Source organism: Sinocyclocheilus grahami, unplaced genomic scaffold, assembly GCF_001515645.1.
Source record: "Sinocyclocheilus grahami isolate Dianchi unplaced genomic scaffold, SAMN03320097.WGS_v1.1 scaffold344.1, whole genome shotgun sequence".
Classification (NCBI taxonomy): Eukaryota; Metazoa; Chordata; class Actinopteri; order Cypriniformes; family Cyprinidae; genus Sinocyclocheilus; species Sinocyclocheilus grahami.
In genome coordinates, this window is record NW_015505523.1 from 223,871 (window position 1) to 247,960 (window position 24,090).

Consider the following 24,090-nt stretch of genomic DNA (forward strand, 5'->3'; position numbering starts at 1 on the left):
CCATGGCAACCTGAGTCCCCTGTTCCGCCATGGCCTCCCGAGTCCCCGTCTCCGCCATGGCATCCCGAGCCCCCTGTTCTGCCATGGCAACCCGAGTCCCCTGTTCCGCCATGGCCTCCTGAGCCCCCTGATCCGCCATGGCAACCTGAGTCCCCTGTTCCGCCATGGCCTCCTGAGCCCCCTGATCCGCCATGGCAACCTGAGTCCCCTGTTCCGCCATGGCCTCCCGAGTCTCCATCTCCGCCTCGGGCTCCTCCACCACCTGCTCAGCCGCCATTGGACGGTCCTCCTCCTAGTCCCCCTCCACCCCTCCCTCGGTTTCTACGGTGCGAGGACACACCTTCCGGGAGGGGGGAGTAATGTAACGCCCCTGTGGACCGTTTTTTGTGGTTTCTTCCCCTTGTGTCGGTTTAGCCCGTCTAATCATTAGTTAATCACCGTCATTGTGCTCACCTGTCTGCCATTAATTAGCCACCATTTATTAGTTCCTGTCTGTTTGAGCTTGAGTGTCGGTTATTGTGAATGTTACCCCGAGTGTGTGTGTTTCACCTACCTGTACCTGCCTTGTTGTGTCTACATTAAAAGTAATTATTGGAATCCTTGTCGTCCTCGTCGTCATGCCTGCCTCCACACATCCGGATCGTAACAGATACATTTTTATTTCAGGATTTTCTGATGAATGGAATAGAAATATAAATATTTTGTACTATTATAAATATCTTTACTGTCACTTCTAACTAGTAAGTATTAATTTCCTTTTTTAAAAATCTGATCCTAAACTTTTAAAATGTAGTGTACTTTCTCTGAAATAAGTCTTAAATGGATAGTTTAGCCAAAAATGAAAATTGTCATCACTCACTGCTTGTCGGTCCAATCCCATATGACTTACTTTCTTCTTTGAAACCCAAAAGAAGATATTTTAAATATATTTTTAAACCTTTTTTGTCCTTAAAATTAATGTGAATGGCAAAAGTGTATAGGTGAAAAATAAATAGTTTAGCCAGTAACACTTTAGTACAGGGACTGATTCTCACTATTAACTAGTTGCTTATTAGCATGCCTATTATTAAAATATTGGCTGTTTATTAGTACTTATAAAGCACATATTCTGCATGACCATATTCTACATCCCTAATCTGCCCCAATACCTAAACTTAACAACTACCTTACAAACTATTAATAAGCACCAAATTAGGAGTTTTTGAAGCAAAAGTCGTAGTCAATGGTTTGTTAATAGCGAGAATTGGACCTTAAAATAAAGTGTGACTGTTTAGCACGGTTTAGACTAAATACTTTCCACACATTTACCCATATGGGCAAGCTTGCATGTATTCATTTGCTCTCAGTTGGGTCTGGAGTCTCATTCTCGTCCTTGTCCCATCTCCAGATTGGATATTGGAATGATGCTGATAAGTTGGTTCTGACCCAGGATCAAGCCTTGCTTCCCAATGAAACGTCTGGCATGGAGAACAGAACCGTGATTGTAACGACTATCATGGTGAGTAGCAGCATTTCCTGAGACTTTATTTGCCATATTTTACAATAAAATAACTTGTGGTGTTTGTCCTTCATCTGAAAGCTTCCATATATCAAGAACCCCTCTCATACACATGGTGAAATAATGAACATTTCTCAATGGCGATGAATTTCTTCATAACCTGCACACACAAAGATTCTGATCTGCAAACACTGCAGAAATTCACAGCTGTGCCGTGCTGTTCATCAAAGCACATTTTCTCTCTGTCTGACCTGTCAGTCATACTGCTGTCCATTCAGATAACCCAAATGTTTTTACGTGTGCTGAATAGCATCTCTCAACTGTGCTGTCATGGCATCGTGATCATCTGCCTTTCTCACGTACTGTCAAAGTTACCAGAACTGGTGTCTTGGACTCTCTGTATTTTGTTTTGTTCATTTTGTCAACTGTAATCTTATGTGTGAATTGAAACATTGCATGAATGGGACACATTCTGTATTACATTTTGGAGATCAAAAATGACAGTATCGTCCATGTATATGCACTGATTCAAGGATGTAATGGGCACATAATTGCTAAATGCTAAGGTTTTGGAGTGTTGCACCTGAAGCCAAATCCTCCTCTTTTCAGCCCCTGGTGAGGAACCCCTTATTAAGAAACTGAACAGCTGATGGACTCTGCAGAGGTGAAATCAAGCGCTTACTGAAGCTCGGACAGACAGAGAGACAAATCAGAACTGAGGGCAAAAACATGGATGCTTCTACCTGAGCCAAAATAAAGCCACAATAAGAAATCAAGCCGTGGATGAAGACAAAGACAAGCTCTAATAAGCAACTCAATCATGAATGGAGAAGACCTGTAGAGTTGCCAGAATTTGAAAACTGGATGGACCCATGGAAGCCAAACTAATTCTTTACATTAGCATTCAAATCATGTGTATTGCAAACAGAAGGACCAGGTTTTGTATATATAGCATACTGTATATAAATTCATCATTACTGCCCCTTTGCATTCATTAAGACTTCTCAAAGCATACCATGGATATTCATAAGGAATTCTCATTTTCCCATTATGCGCTATACATTTTAAAGGGACAGTTCACTCAAAAAAAGAAAATGAGCATTAACTATATTTCCATCGACCTATTTTTCTGTGCATTTTGAGATATGCACATAAGTTCTAAAAATGTGCATAAAAACTGAGTCTGATCAATTTTGTATCCAGTAAGAAAACATGTGCTTAAACTACGATGGAAATTATTATATACAGTGCCTTCTCCTACTGCAGCAATTTTTTTCTTCGTGATATTTACATAGCGCAACTTAATCAGGAAGTGACAATTTTGTTCTCCTTAACTCACTGGATGGAAATGGTGCTTTATTCGCAAATGTTTTATGCGGTATTCCAATTTTGCGCATACGTTTAATTCGTAACTTTGGATGGAAACATAGCTACTGTTTGCTGATCCTCATGTTTCCAAACTTGCATAACTTTCTAATGTGGAACACAAAAAAGTTTTGAAGAATGTTCATGCTGCTCGTTTTCCATACAATGAAGGTGAATGGGGACCAAAAAGTTCCATGAATTCATCTTAAAAGCAGTCCAAATCACTTGTGTACTGTATGCCAAGTCTTCTGACATTATAGAATAAAATTTGCTATTTGTATTCAATGATATTTGTATTCAATTACAAGTTGGTATTCATATTAAATGGAAAATCTTGCTCTCAAAATCTTGGTTGGTTACATTCACTTTAATCATGGAAAAGAGCAGCTTGGACATACAATGAAGGTGGATAGAGAATAGAGCTGTCCATCAAAAACACAAGGAAAGTAATGACTTTGAAGACCACAGAATAAAATTTAACTTGGCCGTCATTCACTTTCATTGTGTGAAAAAGAGCAGCTTGGACATTCTGACTAACTGTCTCCTTTTGTGTTCCACAGAAGAAAGTCAGTCATGGGTTTTGAAACTCAGATGGTGTGTAAATGGGTTCCAGTTTAGGTGATTTATCCCTTTAAGTTTAAAGACTATGAGCAATGAAGACTTTTATGTAGTATTTGTAAGACGTGATTTTGCATGACTGCCTATACACCACCTCATGACACGAGTACAGAGTACAGAGGCATTACCTGCTACAAATGCTAGATCCTTTTTATTTTTTTCGGTTTTTACCTGTAGAAAAACACTGACCAGGAACAACACTGCCCTGTGCTTGTAAAAAAGATTTTAGGAGAAGGTTGCATTCTCATACATCAAACAAATTTGCGATGAAACGGATCTTCCGTTGACATTCAGTGCGGAGAGCTCTATTTGCTGTGTGTGAAATATTTAATTCTCCCTACTGGGCTTTCTGCCTTTCATCATTTTAGGCCAGCCATATGGCTTAGAAAATATTTGTAAAAGGGAAGCAGGTTTTCAGGATTTTTATGTAAATCTTCTGCCATCACCTTGTAAGTAAACATTTTGATTTGCTGCTGTATAGCACCTGTATTGTGTTAGAAATTGTTTGTTATGACAGTACATCATACTGATGACTAAAAATGACCGTTTGTGTTCATGGTGTGGCTTTTTCCTGCACAAATGTTCCTTTTTGTCCTCTGAACTGTGATCCCTTATACGCTTCAGCGATAGTATAGGAGCAAATTCTGTGTCATTGCGTGTGACAGGTTTGCAATAGCAGTTTGCTGTTCAAATGTTGATAAAGGCATGCAATTGTAATAAATTGTGGTTGTGAATTTTATGGGTCAGTTATCGTTGCTTTGAATCATGTACAGCACATAGTGCACATTCTTTGTGCTTTATAGTATATTTTAATGCTTGGTTGAACACTTTGTTATGGTTTCATACATACACCCTTTCTTAAACATTAAAACATTTATCCCTAAATGAAAATCCTTGGTTGTGATGGTCTTATGTGGGAGAAATTTTGACTCATGTCAATTTAAAACAAAAGCAATATGTTCTTATGGCTAGCATTTGAATAGCAAATCAATCAGCCACAGGCTAACATAATGACTGTAATTATCTTTAATACCACTTCTACAACAGCTTTATTCATCTATAACTACACTATACATCATATTTAGAATATAGAATACAAATTAAATGTAACAACATGGAAATGTAATCACTTTTACTTGTTTACAAAAGTGTGACATGTTGCCCATTGAAAGTACTTTGTTGTTTTGTTCATTCAGGAAGGGCCTTATGTAATGCTGAAGAAGAACTGGGAGATGTACGAGGGGAACGAGCAATATGAGGGATACTGCGTGGATCTGGCATATGAAATTGCTAAACACATCGGTTTCAAGTATAAGATCTCCATCGTGCCTGATGGAAAGTATGGAGCTCGGGACCCAGAGACAAAGATCTGGAACGGGATGGTTGGGGAGCTGGTGTACGGGGTAAATTATGTTCCTCTTTCTTTTTGCGATGTTCTGACTTATGCATGAGATTTATAGATGACATGCTTCTCAAAATCCTTCATCACTTGAATTAAGATTGTACACATTTTTTAAGATTATACAAATTTTAAAGCACAGCCACCACAAAATCAGACTTTAAACCTCTTTTTACTTTTAGATCGTTCTGAGGTTAAATACAGATTTAAAATCATAACAAGATATAGTTTAATAACAGTTCATCTTAAAAATATAGGCATATACATAAAGCTAAATAGGAAATAGAACCGTTATCAAATAAACGTGTCCTATTCTGTGTTCTAAACTCCTGAAACATTGGTGTCTCGTATTTTAGAGAATTCAATTCATATTTTAGAGAATGCAATTCGGGAAAGAAATCAATCAAATCTCTGTGTGTGTGAAAATATTCAGATGTAACCCCCTTGTAATATTTAACATTTTCATAAATAACTAATTTAATTACACTTTTTTCTCAGTAACTGTAACAGATTACAGTTACATTTAACTTTTTGTAATTAAATTACGTAATTCCATTACATGTAACTAGTTACTCCTTATACTGCTTATACAGTACAAAAATGGAAATACTCAATGTATGGATTTTAAACATGCCTGATGAGAATTTGAGATAAAAATCTAAGCAATTTTCATTGTAAACTTTTAGTTCTGTGTCTGGTGAACAGAGAAAAAAGAAAGAAAGGCCGACCTTTCAGAGGCTGATGTTTATTAATGAGCACTGCATACAGCCAGTGCTTGTCATCTTGTAGATTTTTGCTGAGCACCAGAAAACACACAGCCCAAAAGTTTTTTTCTTCCTCTTGAAAGTGTCGAACAGTTATGAGAAACTTTAATTTATTTTTTGGATTAGTCTTGCGCAGCCCTGCCAAGGTCTAAAGTGTCACTAAGTCACCAACAATAATCTAGTTTTTAGATTTACCATGCAGCAAAATGTGCAGCCCGACTTTAGACTCTACAGTTTTTTCTGTCTTTTGCTGTAAGCATCTTTTTTTTTTCTCTGCATTGATTAGTTTATCCTTCTCCCGCAAACCTCAGTATTAAGCCTCTTGGATTAACTCCTTGGATTTTTTGGCATTAATATGCAAAGCCTTATTCAATTAAAGTTATAAAATATGATGTGAGGAGAGGTGGGAATCGGCAGATTATGCTTTATTTTATCGTTTTATTTGCTCTTTTCTCCTCTAAATATAATGTTGAAATATGAGATCTCAGCTTTGAATGCAAATATTTACTGTTAGTTTATCCAATCAAATGACTCAGTTAAAAAACTCAGCAATGCCATTATGTCTATTTTTCTTGTAAGCAAGCATATTTTGAAGTGATTATAAAAGAATATAAAAATGCTTTTCTGTTGCTCTAGAAAGCGGAAATCGCTGTGGCCCCATTGACTATTACTCTGGTCCGGGAGGAGGTCATTGACTTCTCGAAACCCTTCATGAGTTTGGGCATCTCCATCATGATCAAGAAGCCCCAGAAGTCCAAACCGGGCGTCTTCTCCTTCCTGGACCCGCTGGCCTACGAGATCTGGATGTGCATTGTGTTCGCCTACATCGGCGTGAGCGTGGTGCTCTTCCTGGTCAGCCGCTTCAGCCCGTACGAGTGGCACACCGAGGAGCCCGAAGAGGGCACTGACGGTCTGCCTAGCGACCAGCCCCCCAATGAGTTTGGGATCTTCAACAGTCTCTGGTTCTCCCTCGGAGCCTTCATGCAGCAGGGTTGCGACATCTCGCCCAGGTCAGTAAACTCAATCCACTACTAGAAAACTGCTTAAGAGGAAAAAAATGTATATTGCAGTGGGAATTAATACAGTTAATGTCTCTGATATGGTAATATCTGATACCTGAAATAGAGTCATTGCTGTAGTTTCCATAGTGATTTGATGACGAGTCTGAATTAAAGAACATGGAGGAGCAGCCAAGTGGGAGAACTTGCATTAACACTCGCTGTTTATTCATTGTATCTGCTTTGAATCTTTGGGGAGCGAGGAACAACCTAGTCACAACCATCACTAAGAACGTTTACATGCACAGTTATAATCAAGCTACTGTGACTTTCTCACATATACACTACCATTTAAAAGTTTCGGGTGCCAGGTGTTTCTTTTAAAGAAATACTTTTATTCAGCAAGATTAGATTGACAGTAAAGTCTTTGTGACGAAAGATCTCTATTTTAAATAAATGCTGTTCTTTTGAACTCTCTATTTGTCAAAGACTCCTGGTTTCCACAAAATTATTAAGCTGCACAACCATTTTCAACATTGATAGTAACAAGAAATATTTATTGAGCAGCAAATCAGCATATTATAATACTTTCTGAAGGATCATTTGACACTGAAGTGGAGTAATGGCTGCAGAAAATTCAGCTTTGCCATCACAGTAATAAATTACATTTGAAAATACATAAAAATAGAAAATTCTTATTGTAAATTGTAATATTATTCACAATAGTGCCATTTTTCTTTATTTTTGATCAAATAAATGGTGAGCATAGAAGACTTCATTCAAAAACACACATCTTACAGCCCCTAAACTTTTGAACGGTAGTGTACATGACAATATTTAAAAAAAATTAAATACATTTTGAATGTCACAAATTGAGTGCATGTAAACATACTTATAGATATGGTCATATTCCATTTGTATGTAGCAAATGTCAGTCGTAAAGGAGCAGTTCACCCAAAAAAAAAAAAAAAAAAAAAAAGTTGTTTTTCCAAACCTCTCAAAAAGAAATACTTTGGGGGGAAATCTTGTCAATGAAGACCAATGTTGTTTTGGAACCCACTGACTTCATTGTATGGACAAAAGCAGTTGAAACATTCCTCAAAATATCTAGTCAAACAGTTTTTGAAAACAATAAAGGATGCCAGAATTTTCATTTTTGGGTGAATTATCCCTTGAACATGTCGTGCTCTATATTTACCGAATACATCACACTTTGTCTCTCCGGTTCCTCAGTAAGTAACTGAGGTGTCATTCCACTTTGCACATTGATGAATTTTACCATCAGTGAAGCAAGTGGGGGGTCCGGGGTCCAGCGGAACAGTCCGATTGCTCATGGTCCCATTTGATGTTCACACATCGCCCGTCTGTCCTGCCGGCTAGTTCTCACAGGAGTCTCACAGGAAATGTGCTAGTCATTCATCGTTACTCTGTGTGGCACTTTGTTTTTGTTATTTGTCTCTTGCTCCTTCCTTCGCCTGCGGGTTTAACATCAGGCTCGCTCGCACCCCCACCCACCCCCTCTTTTCTCTGTGTAATAAGCACCTGCATGACCACGATAGAGCTCTTTAAGAAGTGTTATCAAGAGAAGAGAGAAAAAACAGGCTTTATTTTTCAGCCCCCACCAGATAAGAAATCACTCATGACAGGCCAAGGGGAAGAGAAGAGCAGTAAAAAGCACAGCACATGGCGGAAGACAGCAGGTACTTAGAGAGCCATCAAAACCATAGCGTCTATCTCTTCTGCTCTATAGCCTGTACATCACAGCGCTGTAGAGGGCCTATGGTTTTGAAGAGGACCCATTTAGGACTTATAAGAATCATGCTTTCATCGTTTTTGCGTTGATGAGTTGAATGAGTTGGATAGGAGCTAATGATAAATGACGGAAAAAGCAGGAAAAAGCACTTCCATTCATTTTCTTTAGCACATGCCATTAATTCTCTTTAGTCAGCATGTGCCTTTACCTTAATGTTCTTGATTTAGACAAGATGACGCAGTTGCACAGCAGCGTTACCTGGGTGTCGGTACTTGTCCTTTCCTCCTCCTCCTCCTCCTCCTCCTCCTCTTCTTCTCTGTCTAATAGCCTACTGGTTATTCAAATGTGCAGATTTGCTGTCTTTTTCTTATGCACTTGATAGTTATATGCATATTTAACAGCTGAAGTGTGTAATTTTTCGACGTTAAAATACTTTCTCTTTTCCCACAGGACTGTACTGCCTTGCAGTAAAGTTTTTTTGATTGATTTCATGTACATTTTCACATTCCATTTTCGTGGAGCATAGTGGAGCCAAACCCATTTGTCACAAGACAGATCATAGGCCAAGACAGGGGTTTTAACACTGGTGTCCATGAGATTTCCAGGGGCTCGTAAAGCAGGTGTTTAAGAGGGGCAGGTTGAGAGAAAAGTTCACATATTTTACCATTTTCATTTTTATGCTATTTAACAATAAGAAATTTAAACCAAATCTGCACAATTATTTGTGGGGGTAAAAGTAGTAGTTTTTCCCTGTCGCTGGCCTTTTAGTATAGAAATAAAGATACACCTTTAACTTCATGCAAAGTAAATGTTGTCTAGGTGATTTAATTTTGGGATCATCATGTTGCCTTCATAATATCACAATTATTACTTTTATCATAAAGTATTAATGAGTCTTTGTACTGTACATGAAAATAATAGTTATTATAATTATTTGTTTCAGAATTAGATTAGAGTAATATTTGTTAACAACAGCAACACCAATAATAATAATAATTATTATTATTATCATTTGAATTTAAGAATAAGTTACATTTTATGTTCACAGTACTGTGTTTTATATCACAATATTACATCACAGTATTACTGAGTCTTTATACAGAAATATTATTATTAATAGTAATTATTGTTGTTGTTTTTCTTTCTTTTATCTCTAATAATAATAATATTCATAAATATTGTTATTACAAAATAATAATTGTTGCTGTTTAGTTGAATTTCAAACCAGTTATTCAAATTTGAGATCATGTTGTCTTCTTACTATCACACTTATTGTTTTTCTCACACATTATTGATGGATCTTTATACAGGAAAATATATTGCTGCTTTTTAATTTTAGTAAGGAGATTTTTGAGAAAAAAAAAAAGTTTGAAAAGTCCTGTTCTAAGAGACTTGATTTCAGGTCTCTGTTATCTTTTATTATTTTTAGTGGTGCAGAAATTACACACTTCAACTTTGATTGTGTAATAACACGGTGCTCAGTTTGAGCTTGAATATCCATCGAAATATTGATTCATAAACACAGCACTTCAGAGTGAGGCATTGATTGTGTCATTTTGAGTCATCTTATTTTAATACATTTCTTACAGTCAAGCAACAAGTAATTAATTCAGTTCCATTCAGCACCACTCTCTTCCACGTGTCCTCCTTGTTCACAGTTTCCACAGCGAGTAAAACAGTTTGTAAGGAAGATGATTGATGCGGATGATGTGGGAATGATGGGGTATGAAAATGCTGAGGGCGTTTTGTGTGATGGGGCCGGACAGGGTCATAACTCTTGCCTGTTTTTCCTGTCGTGTTTTTGGCTCAGGCGGGCTGGCAGGTGTCATCAGCAGACAGGTAGAGCAGCTTCCTGAGCCTCAGAAACAGCCAGCATCTGGCGTGTGCGCTATTGCAGTGATTTTGTAGTTGTAATGCATGTAGGCAGCGGACCTTATCAGACCTGGGAAGATTACAAAAAAAACTCATTTTCAGATTCGAACACACACAGCCTCTGTGAATGAAGCCTCTTGAAATTGCATCATGGGGAATTAAGATATGCTAATGATAGTCATAGGTTCGGTATGCGGCATGTAAGATTGTGTCGCGATTCAAAAAAAAAGTGCCGCAGCCCTTATATAAAACCTTTTCTTGAAGTGTCAAGTCCTTGAAGTGCTTCGCTTGCACTGACTGGGTAATATTTATTCGAGTTTGTGTGAAGCTGACAAATGTTTTCAAGGATTCTTGAGTTTGCAAGTGTAGCATGTACTTAACTGGATATAAAGAGGGGAGGGGATGTATGGAAGATTGATAAAAAAAAAAAGCTATGATTTAAATTTTTCTCTGCAAATTGTCAAAGAACAATTTTCCTTTTCTTTTGCCTTCTTTGTCTCTCTCGGTCCCCTTCTCTCTCTCGCTTTCTTCTTGTGCCCCTACTTTTGTATTTTATGGTCGATCTTGCTCCAATAATTGCCTCTATTCACTGACTTCTTTTATTCCTCAGATGGCTTGGAAATGATTGTAGGGCTAGGAAGAGAGAGAGATCATGGTAGTGATGTAAGGATATGATTGACTCACCAGGCCAGTGCTGTAACAGTGACGGAAATGAGAGAAAGGAGATTACACTACCGCAGAGGAAGCTTTGCCCCAGGTTTTCGTCATGCCAAAATGATCATTTCAGCCCACAAATCATTTATCTACATAAGACACTCTGGGATAAAAGTTGATACCCTTGAACTGTAATTTCCTTTTGAGATTTATGACCATACACAGATGAAACACATCCCCAAAATAGCATGCGTTATGTGCTGCATTACAAGTAATACATGTGACGTAGTTAGATGACTTGTTTTCCAGTGAAATAACGCGATATAATATATTACCTTTTCAAATAAGATAACTTTTTTGTATTATGTAATTTATTTGCAGACAAGTGCAATTGAAAACCTCTCATTTTGGAAGCAATTGTGCTTATGACATGCACTGTAGAAGTTGATGGGTATTGTTCTAGACTAGAGAGTGTGTCATGCTTATCGTTGACGTTTGGATTTATTTTCGAAAAACGAATGGTGTTTTAGTAGAAACCAGTCAATCTGGTTATTTGTAGTGGATGGAAATAACAATTTGGTTGTTGTCTCAGAGCAGCGGTAGATTTCTCTGCCCTTGAACACAGGTGCAGCCGTCCTAAATTTTGCTGTTGTCATGGCAATCAGCATGAGTCTTGTTTTCTGTTTTGTTGTGCATGAAAATAAAATGGCCAGCTGTTAAGATGTTTTTGTCAAAAATGGTACAGAGAGATACATTGTTTCCTGTGGTTTTGATACTTGTGTAAATACACTCATTCTACAGTACATTAAGTCATGAAATGCAACTTTGAGGGGCTTTCTGACAGGGGTGGGTGCTAGGAGGTTCATGGAAATTAAGGAAAAGAAAAAGATTTTTTAAAAAGTGTTTTGAGGATGTTATATAACATTGATATTAATATTATATGACATTTGGATTACAATTTCTTATACAGTGTAAATGAATTGTTGTACACGAAAATATAACCACTACCAAGTTTGATTTAGTAAATTAATACTTTGTCAACAAGTATGCATTAAATTGATTTTAAAAAAAAAATACTGTTCTGAACTTTCTATACATCAAAGAATCTTTATTCCATAAAATGTTAAGCAGTTTTCAACACTAATAATATGAAGAAATGTCATAAAAATATTAGAATGTGTAATATAAGCACAACTAAAACTGCTCATTTTATATGGAAGTGTAGCATATGACGATAAAAATTATTTTCACTTGAAAAAAAAACAAATTCATTTATTTTTGTTGATTTAATAGGTATATATATATTATGTATTACTGTTCAAAAGTTTTTGTTAGTTTGTAATGTTTTTGAAAGAAGGCTTGCGCTAAAAAAAACGCTGCATTTGCAGTACATTGTGAAATATTGTTACCATTACAAATATCTATTTTACATTTTAATATATTTTAAAATGTATTTTATTCGTGTGATGGCAAAGCTGAATTTTCAGCAGCCATTACTTTCAGTCTTCAATGTCACATGATCCTTCAAAAATCATACTGATTTGGTGCTTAAGAAACATTTATGCATATTATCAGTGTTGAAAACAGCTTAATATTTCTGTGGTAACATAGATTCCTTTTTTATTTTAGGAAGTGAGTTCCTGACAAGTGGATCATCATATTCAAGGATTCTTGAAATCACAACTTTTGAAAATGTCTGATATATAGCCTGTACTGTATGTGACCCTGGACCACAAAACCAGTCATCAGTAGCACAGGCATATTCGTAGCAACAGCCAACAATACATTGTCCAAAAATCATTAGGATATTATGTAATGATCATGTTCTTATTTTGATATTTTGTAAATGTAATACCCTATGGGCCAGTTTTACTACAGCTTGTCCATCTTTTGGCATTAAAATAGTACTGTCAGGATTTACTAAAGACGCGCAGTGAAGAATTAGCACTGAATTATTTTTGCGCCTGACCTTATTGAATATGCTTATTCAAGACGGAGAGTATTCAAATGAATCACTCAACACATTTTACTAACGTTTGCGCTAGTCCAATTACTGGCATTTGGCCATTATTTAACGCCCCCCCAAAAAATATGTCTTCAACTATTTTGCGTTCGAAATGGCTGCAATTATTGTTGCTGGAGGAGGCACTGCAGAGATGAGAGAGTGCGTGGTAGAAGGGAGAGGATTTATCCACACGTATTCATTTATTTGGAAAGAACGCATTATCCGAACAAATCGTTTGCCAAGCCATCTTATTTTTAATTTGCTTCAGGAAATAAAAGACAGCTTGGTACCCTCATCTAGGAGTCACGCAATACCAGCTCTATCAAAAACTTCTTGCAACCCTTAATTTTTTGGCCTCCGGTTCTTTTCAGCTTACTGTGGCTTATTTGTTTCTTTATTGTTTATTCGCGACTATGCTAATTTGCGCTGTGCTTGGTGTATTGCGTTGATCGATATGTAAATGAGATGTTGCATCTGTGTTCTTTCATTTGTGCATTGTTAGTAAATAACCCGCAGAAATTTTCACGCCCATCGGCGCTGTTCTGGAATTGCGCTCTCTCGCTAATTTGCCTTATTTAGTCAAACTGTCCCTAAATATATCAAAATAATTTTTGATTAGTAATATCCACTGCTAAAAAAATTATTTGGACAACTTTAAAGGCCATTTTCTCAATATTTAGATTTATTTATTTTATTTTATTTTATTTTTTTTTTGCAAATAGTTCTCAGTATCTCAGCCAAATATTGTCCTATCCTAACAAACCATAAATCAATGGAAAGCTTATTTATTCAGATGATGTGTACATCTCAATTTCAAAAAATTTACCCCTATGACTGGTTTTGTGGTCCTGGGTCACATATGTCAATGCATACAAACCATGTTATGGGAATAAACACTTGATCACTTCCAGTGTAAAAAAAATACCTTCTATTCAGAGTGAGAAAAAGTTTTCTAATAAGTAACACGTTAAGGTTTCTTTAATTTTCAGATCACACTGAGACATCCAGGCATTTGAAGACGCCACATGCTGTATCTGACCATGACCGAGAGATAGAAATTGCTGCCAAATAGGAATGAATGTATTTTTAATGGGCTAATGTAAGAGCTTGCTTTTTTTATTTTTCCAATTTGATCAGTAATGTGGAGTGTGATTGTGAATGACTAGTCTCACGCATGGCGAAATTGATTTGCAGGTATTAAATCTTAATCAGAGCATTTGAGAGGAAGCCATGAATAAATAAAATGCCAGACGCTCACTGTGGCTGTGGGCAGTGACCTTTCCATTTATCTACAGCATGTCAAGGTCTCTGCGTTCCTTTCTCTCTCTGCGTCTCACTTGCTTTCTCTCTGACTCCCTCCACAAATCTACCTCTGCTAACGTTTCAGAATGTAATTGAAATTCACCAAACATTCTCTCGCTCAAATACACACATGCTGATGTGTCCTCCTGGCTGGGAAATCTGCATAAAAGCGGCGTAGTGAGTAATGCGCAAAGTTTCACTGACAGTAGCACATCCCATCTCGAAGCTCTAATGGCACTGCTTTGATAATGAGCTGCTTTGAGGGATACTTTGCTTATTTTGTGCTTGTGTGTATGTGTGAAATCTACAGAGACAGTGTGATTCTTATCATTGAGCTGTGATCAGAGGATCTGTTTTACAAGAAATGACATTATGAGGACCAGAGAGAATTCTTGTTTGTTCATGGATCATATGTCTTTATGAATGATACTGTATGCCAAGCGGCAGGGCAGCAGAGCGGCCCGAGGGGTGACTCACTGGTTTCGTGTCCACTCAATTTAGGTTCTTATTAAATTGGCTTTGTCTTATGAAGTCAAATCGATTAACCATGGTTAGCACGAGCCCCGTCGCATCTGATCCTCAGATGTCACTGGGCTTGAATGTTGCGTCTGCATGCAGGTTAGCGACTAGGGGTGGATTTCAAGTTACACAATGTGCTCTGCTTCAAACCTCAGGTAGGTGACGGACCACTTTGAGTCCGTTCCTAAAAGCTAATTATGTTAGCCACTGCGTCTTAATACAGAAATGTTTCCTTGACAGCAGAAAAAGAAGGACAGGCCTGCATAAATTTCGCACCGCCATCCTGTAAACTGGTTTGCATAATCAGGGTGAGGTGAGAATTTAAACAGTGTCGGCCGGGTTTTAGCACTTCGCCCCCTTCGTGATTGACATCCCTGCCGGCCCACTCTAAATAGCCAATCTGTCTTCATGGCAACCAGTCCCTCTTAGTGGAGGAGACCCTCACCTACATAGAGTCAATTAAATGATCATTGCGGTGAAAGACTGTTTTGACAGGCTGTGTTTTATACTGTTAGCAACTGAAGATCTACAGTAGCTTCTGTAAGGTCACCATAGAGGAACTACTGCCTGGATACCTGAATTCAAAGAGAGAGTTCAGCAAGAAATTAAATTTTTGTTGTTTATTTGTTAACTCACCATTATATCGTTCCAAATCTGTATGTTGTTATTTTATCTGTTGAACTCAAAATGAGGATTTTAAATCTTCATGCAGCTCTTTTCCAAACAAGAAGTTTATAGTGACCTCCAAAAAGGAAAATATAACAACAAAAGCACAGTAAAAGTATTACAAATGCACCGATGAATAGATCATATTTTAAGTTATTGAATATGTCACCTATGGTGCAGGTTAGATGTTAAAAGTCATTGATTCTTATTTGTTGCTAGACCAAACCGGACCATATTTGATGGCAGTATATTTAGAGTTATAGATATTTTATAGTTATAGATATTTATAGTTATATGGTAAATGTGACTTATTTTCTTTGACGAAAAGAAAGTAAAACAGCATTTATTTAAAATAGATATCTTGAGTAACATTATGTATTTACTGTCACTTTTGGTCAATTTAATGCATCCTTCCTCAATAAAAGTATTAATTTCTTTAAAAAAAATTGTACAGTAGTGTACATGGAAAAATTACATCATACAGGTTTGAAGCAACATATTTAAATAAACGAAACCTTTAAATTAAATTTTTTATATTTTAATCTTTTTCAATTATTTTAAAGCCGTAATTCTGTCTTTTTTAAGTTGACAAAACATTTCTCTCCTTTTCTCCTCCTGTTTTCCTCATTCCCTTTTCCCCAATGTTTTCCTTCCTTTTTTTAAATCAATGTTATCCTTTCTTTCATTGCTCTGTCATTCACCACTCCTTCAAACCCTCCTTGCATGGTCATTTTCCTCTTCACTCTCTTCCTTTCCGGCGGTGTAGGTCTCTATCTGGACGCATCGTGGGTGGAGTGTGGTGGTTTTTCACCCTCATCATCATCTCCTCCTACACAGCCAATCTGGCTGCTTTCCTCACTGTGGAGAGGATGGTGTCGCCCATTGAGAGCGCTGAGGACCTGGCCAAGCAGACAGACATAGCGTATGGTACACTTGACTCAGGCTCCACCAAAGAGTTCTTCAGGGTAAGTGGCCAAAGCTAATGGATTGAGGGGAGGGCGGCGGTGTTTTGTTAAGGGGGGGGTGAAAGGGAATGACACCAAAACAAGAAGATTTCTAGTGCTGTATTAGAAAAAAAAGAGCGAAAACCCACAGATTAATAAACCAAGCTAAGAACATATGGTCTTAATTAAAGTATTCTCTGTCTTTTTTTTTTTTTTTGGTTCTAAAACAAAATGAAACTATATGCTTTAGGATCTCATATACATAATTACAAAACTGGCAAATTATGAATGGCAAAAAATATACAGGTGCATCTCAATAAATTAGAATGTCGTGGAAAAGTTCATTTATTTCAGTAATTCAACTCAAATTGTGAAACTTGTGTATTAAATAAATTCAATGCACACAGACTGAAGTAGTTTAAGTCTTTGGTTCTTTTAATTGTGATGATTTTGGCTCACATTTAACAAAAACCCACCAATTCACTATCTCAACAAATTAGAATATGGTGACATGCCAATCAGCTAATTAACTCAAAACACCTGCAAAAGTTTCCTAGTTTTTGGCTCACTAGGCTACACAATCATGGGGAAGACTGCTGATCTGACAGTTGTCCAGAAGACAATCATTGACACCCTTCACAAGGAGGGTAAGCCACAAAAATTCATTGCCAAAGAAGCTGGCTGTTCACAGAGTGCTGTATCCAAGCATGTTAACAGAAAGTTGAGTGGAAGGAAACATTCTAATTTATTGTGATGCACCTGTATATAAACCTGTTTCCACCATTAAATTAAAATGTTTAAAAAAAGGTCATTTTGACTTTTTATCTCACAATTGAGAGTTTACATTTCACAATTTTGAATTTTTTTCTCAGAATTTTGAGATATAAACTCAAAATTACGAGTTATAAAGTCAGAATTGCAAGATATAAACTCGCAATTGTGAGAAAAAAAGATTTAAACGAGTGATTCTGAGAAATAAAGTTGCAATTCTGAGAAAAAAAGTCAGAATTGCGAGATGTTAACTTACAATTGCGAGACAAAAAGTCAGAAATGTGAGATAAAAAGTCGCAATTACCTTTTTTATTTTTTAATAATACTTTTTTCAGTGGCGGAAAGGGGCTTCCATAATAAATATGCCTGAAATGATTTATAATAGTATATATATGCTAATATATACAACCATTTAAAAGTTTGGGGTCGGTATAATTTTTAAGTATTTTATGCTCACTAAATGCCACATTTATTTGATAAAAAATACAGTAAAAACAGCAGTATTATGAAATATGAATTACATTTAATATAACTGTTTTCTGTTTTAATACTTAAAGTTTATTTCTGTGATGGCAAAGCTTAATTTTCACCATCATTACTCCAGTCTTCAGTGTCACATGATCCTTCAGAAATCATTCTATTATACTGATTTGGTGCTCAAGAAACATTTGTTATTATTAATGATAAAAAATATGTGCCGTGTAAAAAAATTATGATTAATTTCTTTCCAGGATTCTTTAATGACTAGAAGGTTCAAAAGAACAGCATTTATTTGAAATGGAAATATGTTGTTACATTATAAATGTCTTTACTGTTGATTTTGATCCATTTAAAGGGATAGTTCACCCAAAAATCACTCTAGTGCCATTTTGGATAGTATCCACTGAACACAAACAGCGTATGCTGTTCTGTGTCAGCCGCACCACACGGATACGTTGTTTCCGTTCAAATCAAAGCGTAAACGACGTAAACAGCGTATCCGCGTGGCACAGCTGACACAAAACAGCATACACAATTTACGTTCAGTGGATACTCTCCAAAATGGCACCAGGGTGATACGGAGGAGACAAATTGTTGAATAAAGTCGTTTTTTTTTTTTTTTTTGTACACAAAAAGTATTCTCGTAGCTTCGTAAAATTACTGTTGAACCCCTGATGTCACATGGATTATTTTACCGATGTCCTTGCTACATTTCTGGACACTTGCTGTCTATGGGAGACTCAGAGAGCTCTCAGATTCCATCAAAAAATATCTTAATTTGTGTTCCGAAGATGAACGGAGGTCTTACGGGTTTGGAAAGACATGAGGGTGAGTAAATAATGACAGAATTTTCATTTTTGGGTGAACTATCCCTTTAATGTGTCCTTGCAAACTAAAAGTATTAAGAACAACTATTGACCCAAAACTTTTGTACAGTAGTGCACATAATAATTTATTATTTAAATTAATACATTCATAAAAATCTCCCACAGTCCCACAAGGGGTCTCAACCAAGTGTGCCGCACAAGTCTTGAAAAGTGAAGCCAGAATGTTTCGATCGCCCCCAGGTGACTGGATGCAGTATGGGTCATAAACCCAGCCCTCTCCATGTAATCTAATGGGATGTGAGACAAACTAAAAAATCAAACTACACGTCAAATAAATTTTTTCCAAAGACATTTTCTGTCATTTTAGGTAGTTCTTAGCATGCGGATGTATGTTCAAGTGTTCATTTTTCTAATAAGTTTGCTTTTAATTAGTTATTTGATGCTATACTGTAAAAATGGGGTGTGGTGTCATGATTGTGAGCTTGCGTTTGGGTCTGCGGGAGTTTGGGCGAGACTTTGATTCCGCGGCTCCACCTCACGATCACTACTGCGCAGACTCCAAATGACGTCATTTTCGCAAGATGACAGCGGCCATACTGAGAATGTTTTGGCTTCACTTTTCTATTGTGGAAGGAAGTGGAGATGCGTCGTCCATCTTTTATACAGTCTATGGTCTCAACCCCAAGGCTGAGAACCTCTAAACTGTCATTTCTGTAATAACTGTAATAATTCAGCGAAAAACAAATAATCTGCACCCTCCACACTTCCTCTGCACACTTCACTGCCATTCTACACCTCTACCCCTACTTCCAGAGGTCAAAGATCGCCGTTTATGAGAAAATGTGGAGCTACATGAAGTCTGCCGAGCCCACGGTGTTCACTAAGACCACGGCAGAGGGAGTGGCACGAGTGAGAAAATCCAAAGGGAAGTACGCCTTCCTGCTGGAGTCCACAATGAATGAGTACACGGAGCAGCGCAAACCCTGCGACACCATGAAAGTGGGAGGAAACCTGGACTCCAAAGGCTACGGGGTGGCGACGCCTAAGGGCTCACAGTTAAGGTGGGTGGAGTAGTATAACAATATGTCACGTGTTGTTATGGTATTCCACCTTCCCTGGCGTGCCTATTTCTAGTTTTCTCTTCTTTCTTTTTGCTTTTCTCATGTGTTCTTGTGGGCAGTTAAAGGTCTTGTATACGTAGTGCTATGTTTTCTTTCTCTCGTTTTGTTTGTTTTTTAATGAAGCCTGAAGCAGGTCATTTCAAACTGATGCATGCATGTTAATGCCACTGAATTTTTTAGATGAAATGTCTGGATGTTTAACAATGAACATGAATTTGAATGAATGGACAAGCCTGTGAATATTCTGCCTGGTCTGATACTGAGAGGTACGCACATTTAAACGCACTACAAGTACCATGAAGCGTGGTAAGAAAGGTTGAGAAGAGTCAGTTACAGATGACGGTAGCTCCCGGGATCAGCCATTTTGTTGCGGAGTTACCGCGGTCTGTCTGACCCTTCTCATGATACCGGGGGGAAGAGCGTCCAATGGCGTAACAGCTTTTCTCCTGCTGTCGTGATGTCAGACCAGCGCAGGAGATTCACTCGGCTCCAGATCTGCAGCACACTGCCCTTAATGCTCTTCTTTCTCTTCCCCTCCTCAGCTCAGATGTTTCTCACTACATTCTTTCCCTGTCCTGTTCTTTGTTCCTGTGGGCTGTGTGTTTATTAATGTTGCATTCAGGATAAACTGCATTCAGGATAAACCTCTCTTGAATCATTCCCATCATGTACATTTTGACCCTTAACTAGATCATAGATTTGCAAGATTAGACTTTTACAGTGGAGTCCAAAAGTAATAAATGTAAATGATTGATTGAAGTATAAACTTTTACGATTTTGAAATGATTACTTATTTTATCTATCTATTTATTTATCTATCTATCTATCTTTGAAAATATAAAGTTTTAGGAGGTTTGTAATAAAAACAAATGCATTATTATTATAATTACTAAATTTCAATGTATAAATTCATTCATTTAAATTAATTATACTACATTTATTAATTTTGTAAAAATATTATAAATTCTAGTTCACATCTATTGATTGATTGATTGTAATTGAACATAATTTATTATGATTTTGAAAAGAATTGTTATTAAATATTTATTTATGTCTTTATTAATTTATTTAAATTAATTTGACTAAATTTATAAATTTTGTAAATATTTTAAAATCTAGCTCACATTTATTTTTATTTATTTATTTATATTTCCCCCTCGGTCCATTTGCCGTGGAGCCCGGTGCGACCGCACCAGTTGCACCCCCCTAAGGACAGCCCTGCATGTGCATGTACTAAGACATAAGACTTGAATGTTTATGTTTGAAAGGTGTCCTATTATGCTCTTTTACAAAGTCTTGATTTTGTTTTGGGGGTGTAGGCCTACTAGAACATGCTCTCATGCTTGGTGGTTCGAAAAACGCATTATTTTTCCACATAATTTACATTATTACAATACCTTTCTCCCCAGCCTGGCACAAATGGCTCAATATGTTCTGGGTTTGATGAAGGCCCACCTTCCGAAAAACTAAATGTGTTGTGATTGGTTAGCTGTCTCAGTGCATTGTGATTGGCGAACAGCTTAGACTGGGTTTCGCCGATGGCTGTAAGACATCACGATGTTGAGCCGGCATCGTGATCCCCCCCCCCTCCCAATCCACCACATCCCAATACCGTTTTTGGAAAGAAAATGACGTGTATACGGAACCCAAACCCCTAAAGGGAATAAACACGAGATGGGAGGAAAATATATATTTCAATACTTTCTCTCGCAGTTATATCATTGGGTAATTATACTGTAGGACTATATAAATTGCGTGCATCAGGGAGCCGCTATTATGCCTGGCATTGAAACTCCTTTTGAGTGCACGATCGCTTTTTAGTTTCACTTTCACTTTCGAGATTCGGGATCGCACATACTCTGTTTATACTATGGAGCAGCAGTACTTACCACACATTTTACAAGATTAGATGTTTTATCAGTGGTGCTCAGAATCTACAAATCATTTGCCATCGTCCTCAGTCATCTCTCCTACTTACTCTGTTTATGTGGTAAGTGAAGTTTTATGTACTGTAACAGGCAACCGTTAGCAATTATTTGTTATTTAATTCAGAAATACAAAAGGTACTGTAAATATGCATTGCTGTCAATTTTAATAGTTATTTATGAATTACTTTACGTATTACAAAACATGAAGCACTTCTTCTTCTTCGTCGTTTTGTCTGATGCACGCAACCAAGCTGTTCTAAACACGACCTCGCCCCTCCCCAGCCACCAACCATTCGAATTTCCATAGGTGGGAATTATTTTAATGATATTCTAATGAGCCGCTTTGTGACATCACAAAAACCCGGAAAACAACACTGTAGTCCAAACAAGCCGTTCGTTGTAGTTCTTGAAAAGGGATTTTTTTTTCTTAAGAAATATCTCCCTTTGGAGTGGACTTTGAGATTTGTAACTTTGTAGATCTTTTTTATGCCCAAACATACACACTACACACGGACTAAAATTCAAAAAGTGAAAAAGCATAATAGGACCCCTTTAATTCAATATTTTACAAAGACCATGCTGATTTACAGTGAAAATTTCAAAAATAGAAGCATTATTCATACTGTAGTCTTTTAGACTTTTGGACCCCATTGTTTGTGTCATAGCAAGTACGTAAAATAACAGTAATTTATATGATATGCTTATATTTATAGAGCATTATCTACAGAATGATAAGCATTGATGAGAACTGCAGGGAAAGATACTGTCTGGTGTTTTTGGAGCAGAATTGTGTTGCCAGCTCTCTTGTGGCTGAGCCAGAGGTGGGAATGCAGGGGTCTGGGGAATAGGATCAAACTCATTCAGCACTTTCAGAGACTTAAACCCTCAGTGCTCATTTAAACCGTCTGTAAGCAGCATATAGGGAAAGAAACAGGCATTCAATATCGTGAGGTCCCTCTGTGCATCTCAGCAATATTGAGTACATAGTAAAGCGGTCGAGTGATGATGGGAAATAAGGGTAGCTTGGGTTGGGGAGGGGGTTTAAAGCGGAGAGCAGGTATTGATTTTTCCATTCCCCCATCTGGAGGTGTGTAGTATGGGTAGACAAATAAGGCTGGTGTAAATTAACATGAAAACAGGAAAAGAGAGGTTTGTCCTCTGTGGTTCGGTGTTTTAGTGTTTTCTAAGGGGAAGTGGGGTGGGAACGGGCAACTAATCTATAGAACTTTCCACCCCTTTCTTTCTTAATTTAACCTGATTGGATTCTGCTCAACTATGACAAACTGCTGCTACTGACAAACTATGTTTTATCGTTTCAAGAAGTGCAGTTAACCTGGCAGTTTTAAAACTGAATGAACAAGGCCTGTTGGACAAATTGAAAAACAAGTGGTGGTACGACAAAGGAGAGTGTGGCAGCGGAGGAGGTGGTGAGAAGGTTAGCCACTATGTCAACCAACGCGGGTAAACAGTTTCCTCTGTAACGGGAGCATCTGCCGGGGCGCAAGCTCATACATGACCTTCATTTTGACCCTGTTTAGCCTGAAAAGAGTGAGAGGAACGCAATTACTGTCAGAGCACAAATATTCGCCTGGAATACTGGGCACAGATTCCCTCGTCTGTCTTCTGGTATTCATCAAGGAACTTTTTCTCCTTTGAAATAGTTGCGTCTTTTTACCTCCAGTTTCTTTAGCTGCTGTTCTTCTTCTCCTGAGGCACATTTTTGATAGGAATGCAGAGAACATTCATTGTCTTTTGAAAGGTGATGCAGTGTCGCATTATGATTATGTATTAAAGACACGGTCCAAAGGCAGAGGTAGTTTTAATAAAATAAAAACAAAAACTAGAAAAACTGAAACTAAATGAAAAAACAAAATTGAGAATTCAAAATTTGAAACATTTCAATGGCACTAGATAGCAATAACACTAAAACATTAAAACTATGAAAGCATTTTTTAACATACATTTTTATACATATTATTATATTATTATACATAGTATGACATATGTATATGTATACCCTAGTTAAAAATAAATATATTACAAATACATTTACATATGTATGTACTTAATAAAAATACCCTGCAATTGTGCTTTTAGTATAATAAGCTGGTACACTTAAAGTCTGCTAAATTGGAACAACTAATTTTGTTCTTAATGCAGTTTAATTGTGCAGAAGTAGTGCTGAAGTCCAACTAAACATGCTGAAGTATATTTGATTGTGGACCTATTGCACGTATACTTTAGGTACACTTTAAATATCTTGCATTTGAAGATAGTATTCAAAGGCATACAGTCCTCATCAATAGGTACATTAAAACACATTTTAGGCTTAATATTAAAAAATGTGCATTGTGCACAAGTAGTACTCCAAATAAAGTTGAATTATGATTGTTCAATTATGATGAATTATAATCAGTAAATCTAGAGCGAAATGTCAGTAAATATGTTAATAGATTTTAACTATACTTAGTATGAAATAAATGTATTATATTTGTAAATAAACATACTGTATATATATATATATATATATATATATATATATATACATTATTCTTTTTTTTTTACACAAAGCCAGTTTGCATAAAAGCATCTGCCAAAAGCATAAA

General features: G+C 37.0%; 1 protein-coding gene across 4 annotated transcripts in view; it reads left to right on the forward strand.

Annotated features, from left to right (window-relative positions):
* gria4b (glutamate receptor, ionotropic, AMPA 4b) overlaps positions 1-24,090 on the forward strand; it is a 106,438-nt gene that overhangs the window by 79,902 nt on the left and 2,446 nt on the right. For 2 of the 4 annotated variants that reach the window (XM_016228721.1, XM_016228722.1), the window contains exons 9-14: positions 1,388-1,498; positions 4,678-4,884; positions 6,281-6,654; positions 16,180-16,378; positions 19,249-19,496; positions 22,805-22,919. In XM_016228721.1, the coding sequence (XP_016084207.1) occupies positions 1,388-1,498; positions 4,678-4,884; positions 6,281-6,654; positions 16,180-16,378; positions 19,249-19,496; positions 22,805-22,919 (1,254 nt within the window). The remainder of the gene's footprint in view (positions 1-1,387; positions 1,499-4,677; positions 4,885-6,280; positions 6,655-16,179; positions 16,379-19,248; positions 19,497-22,804; positions 22,920-24,090) is intronic. The other 2 variants (XM_016228723.1, XM_016228724.1) reach the window with 1 other exon arrangement.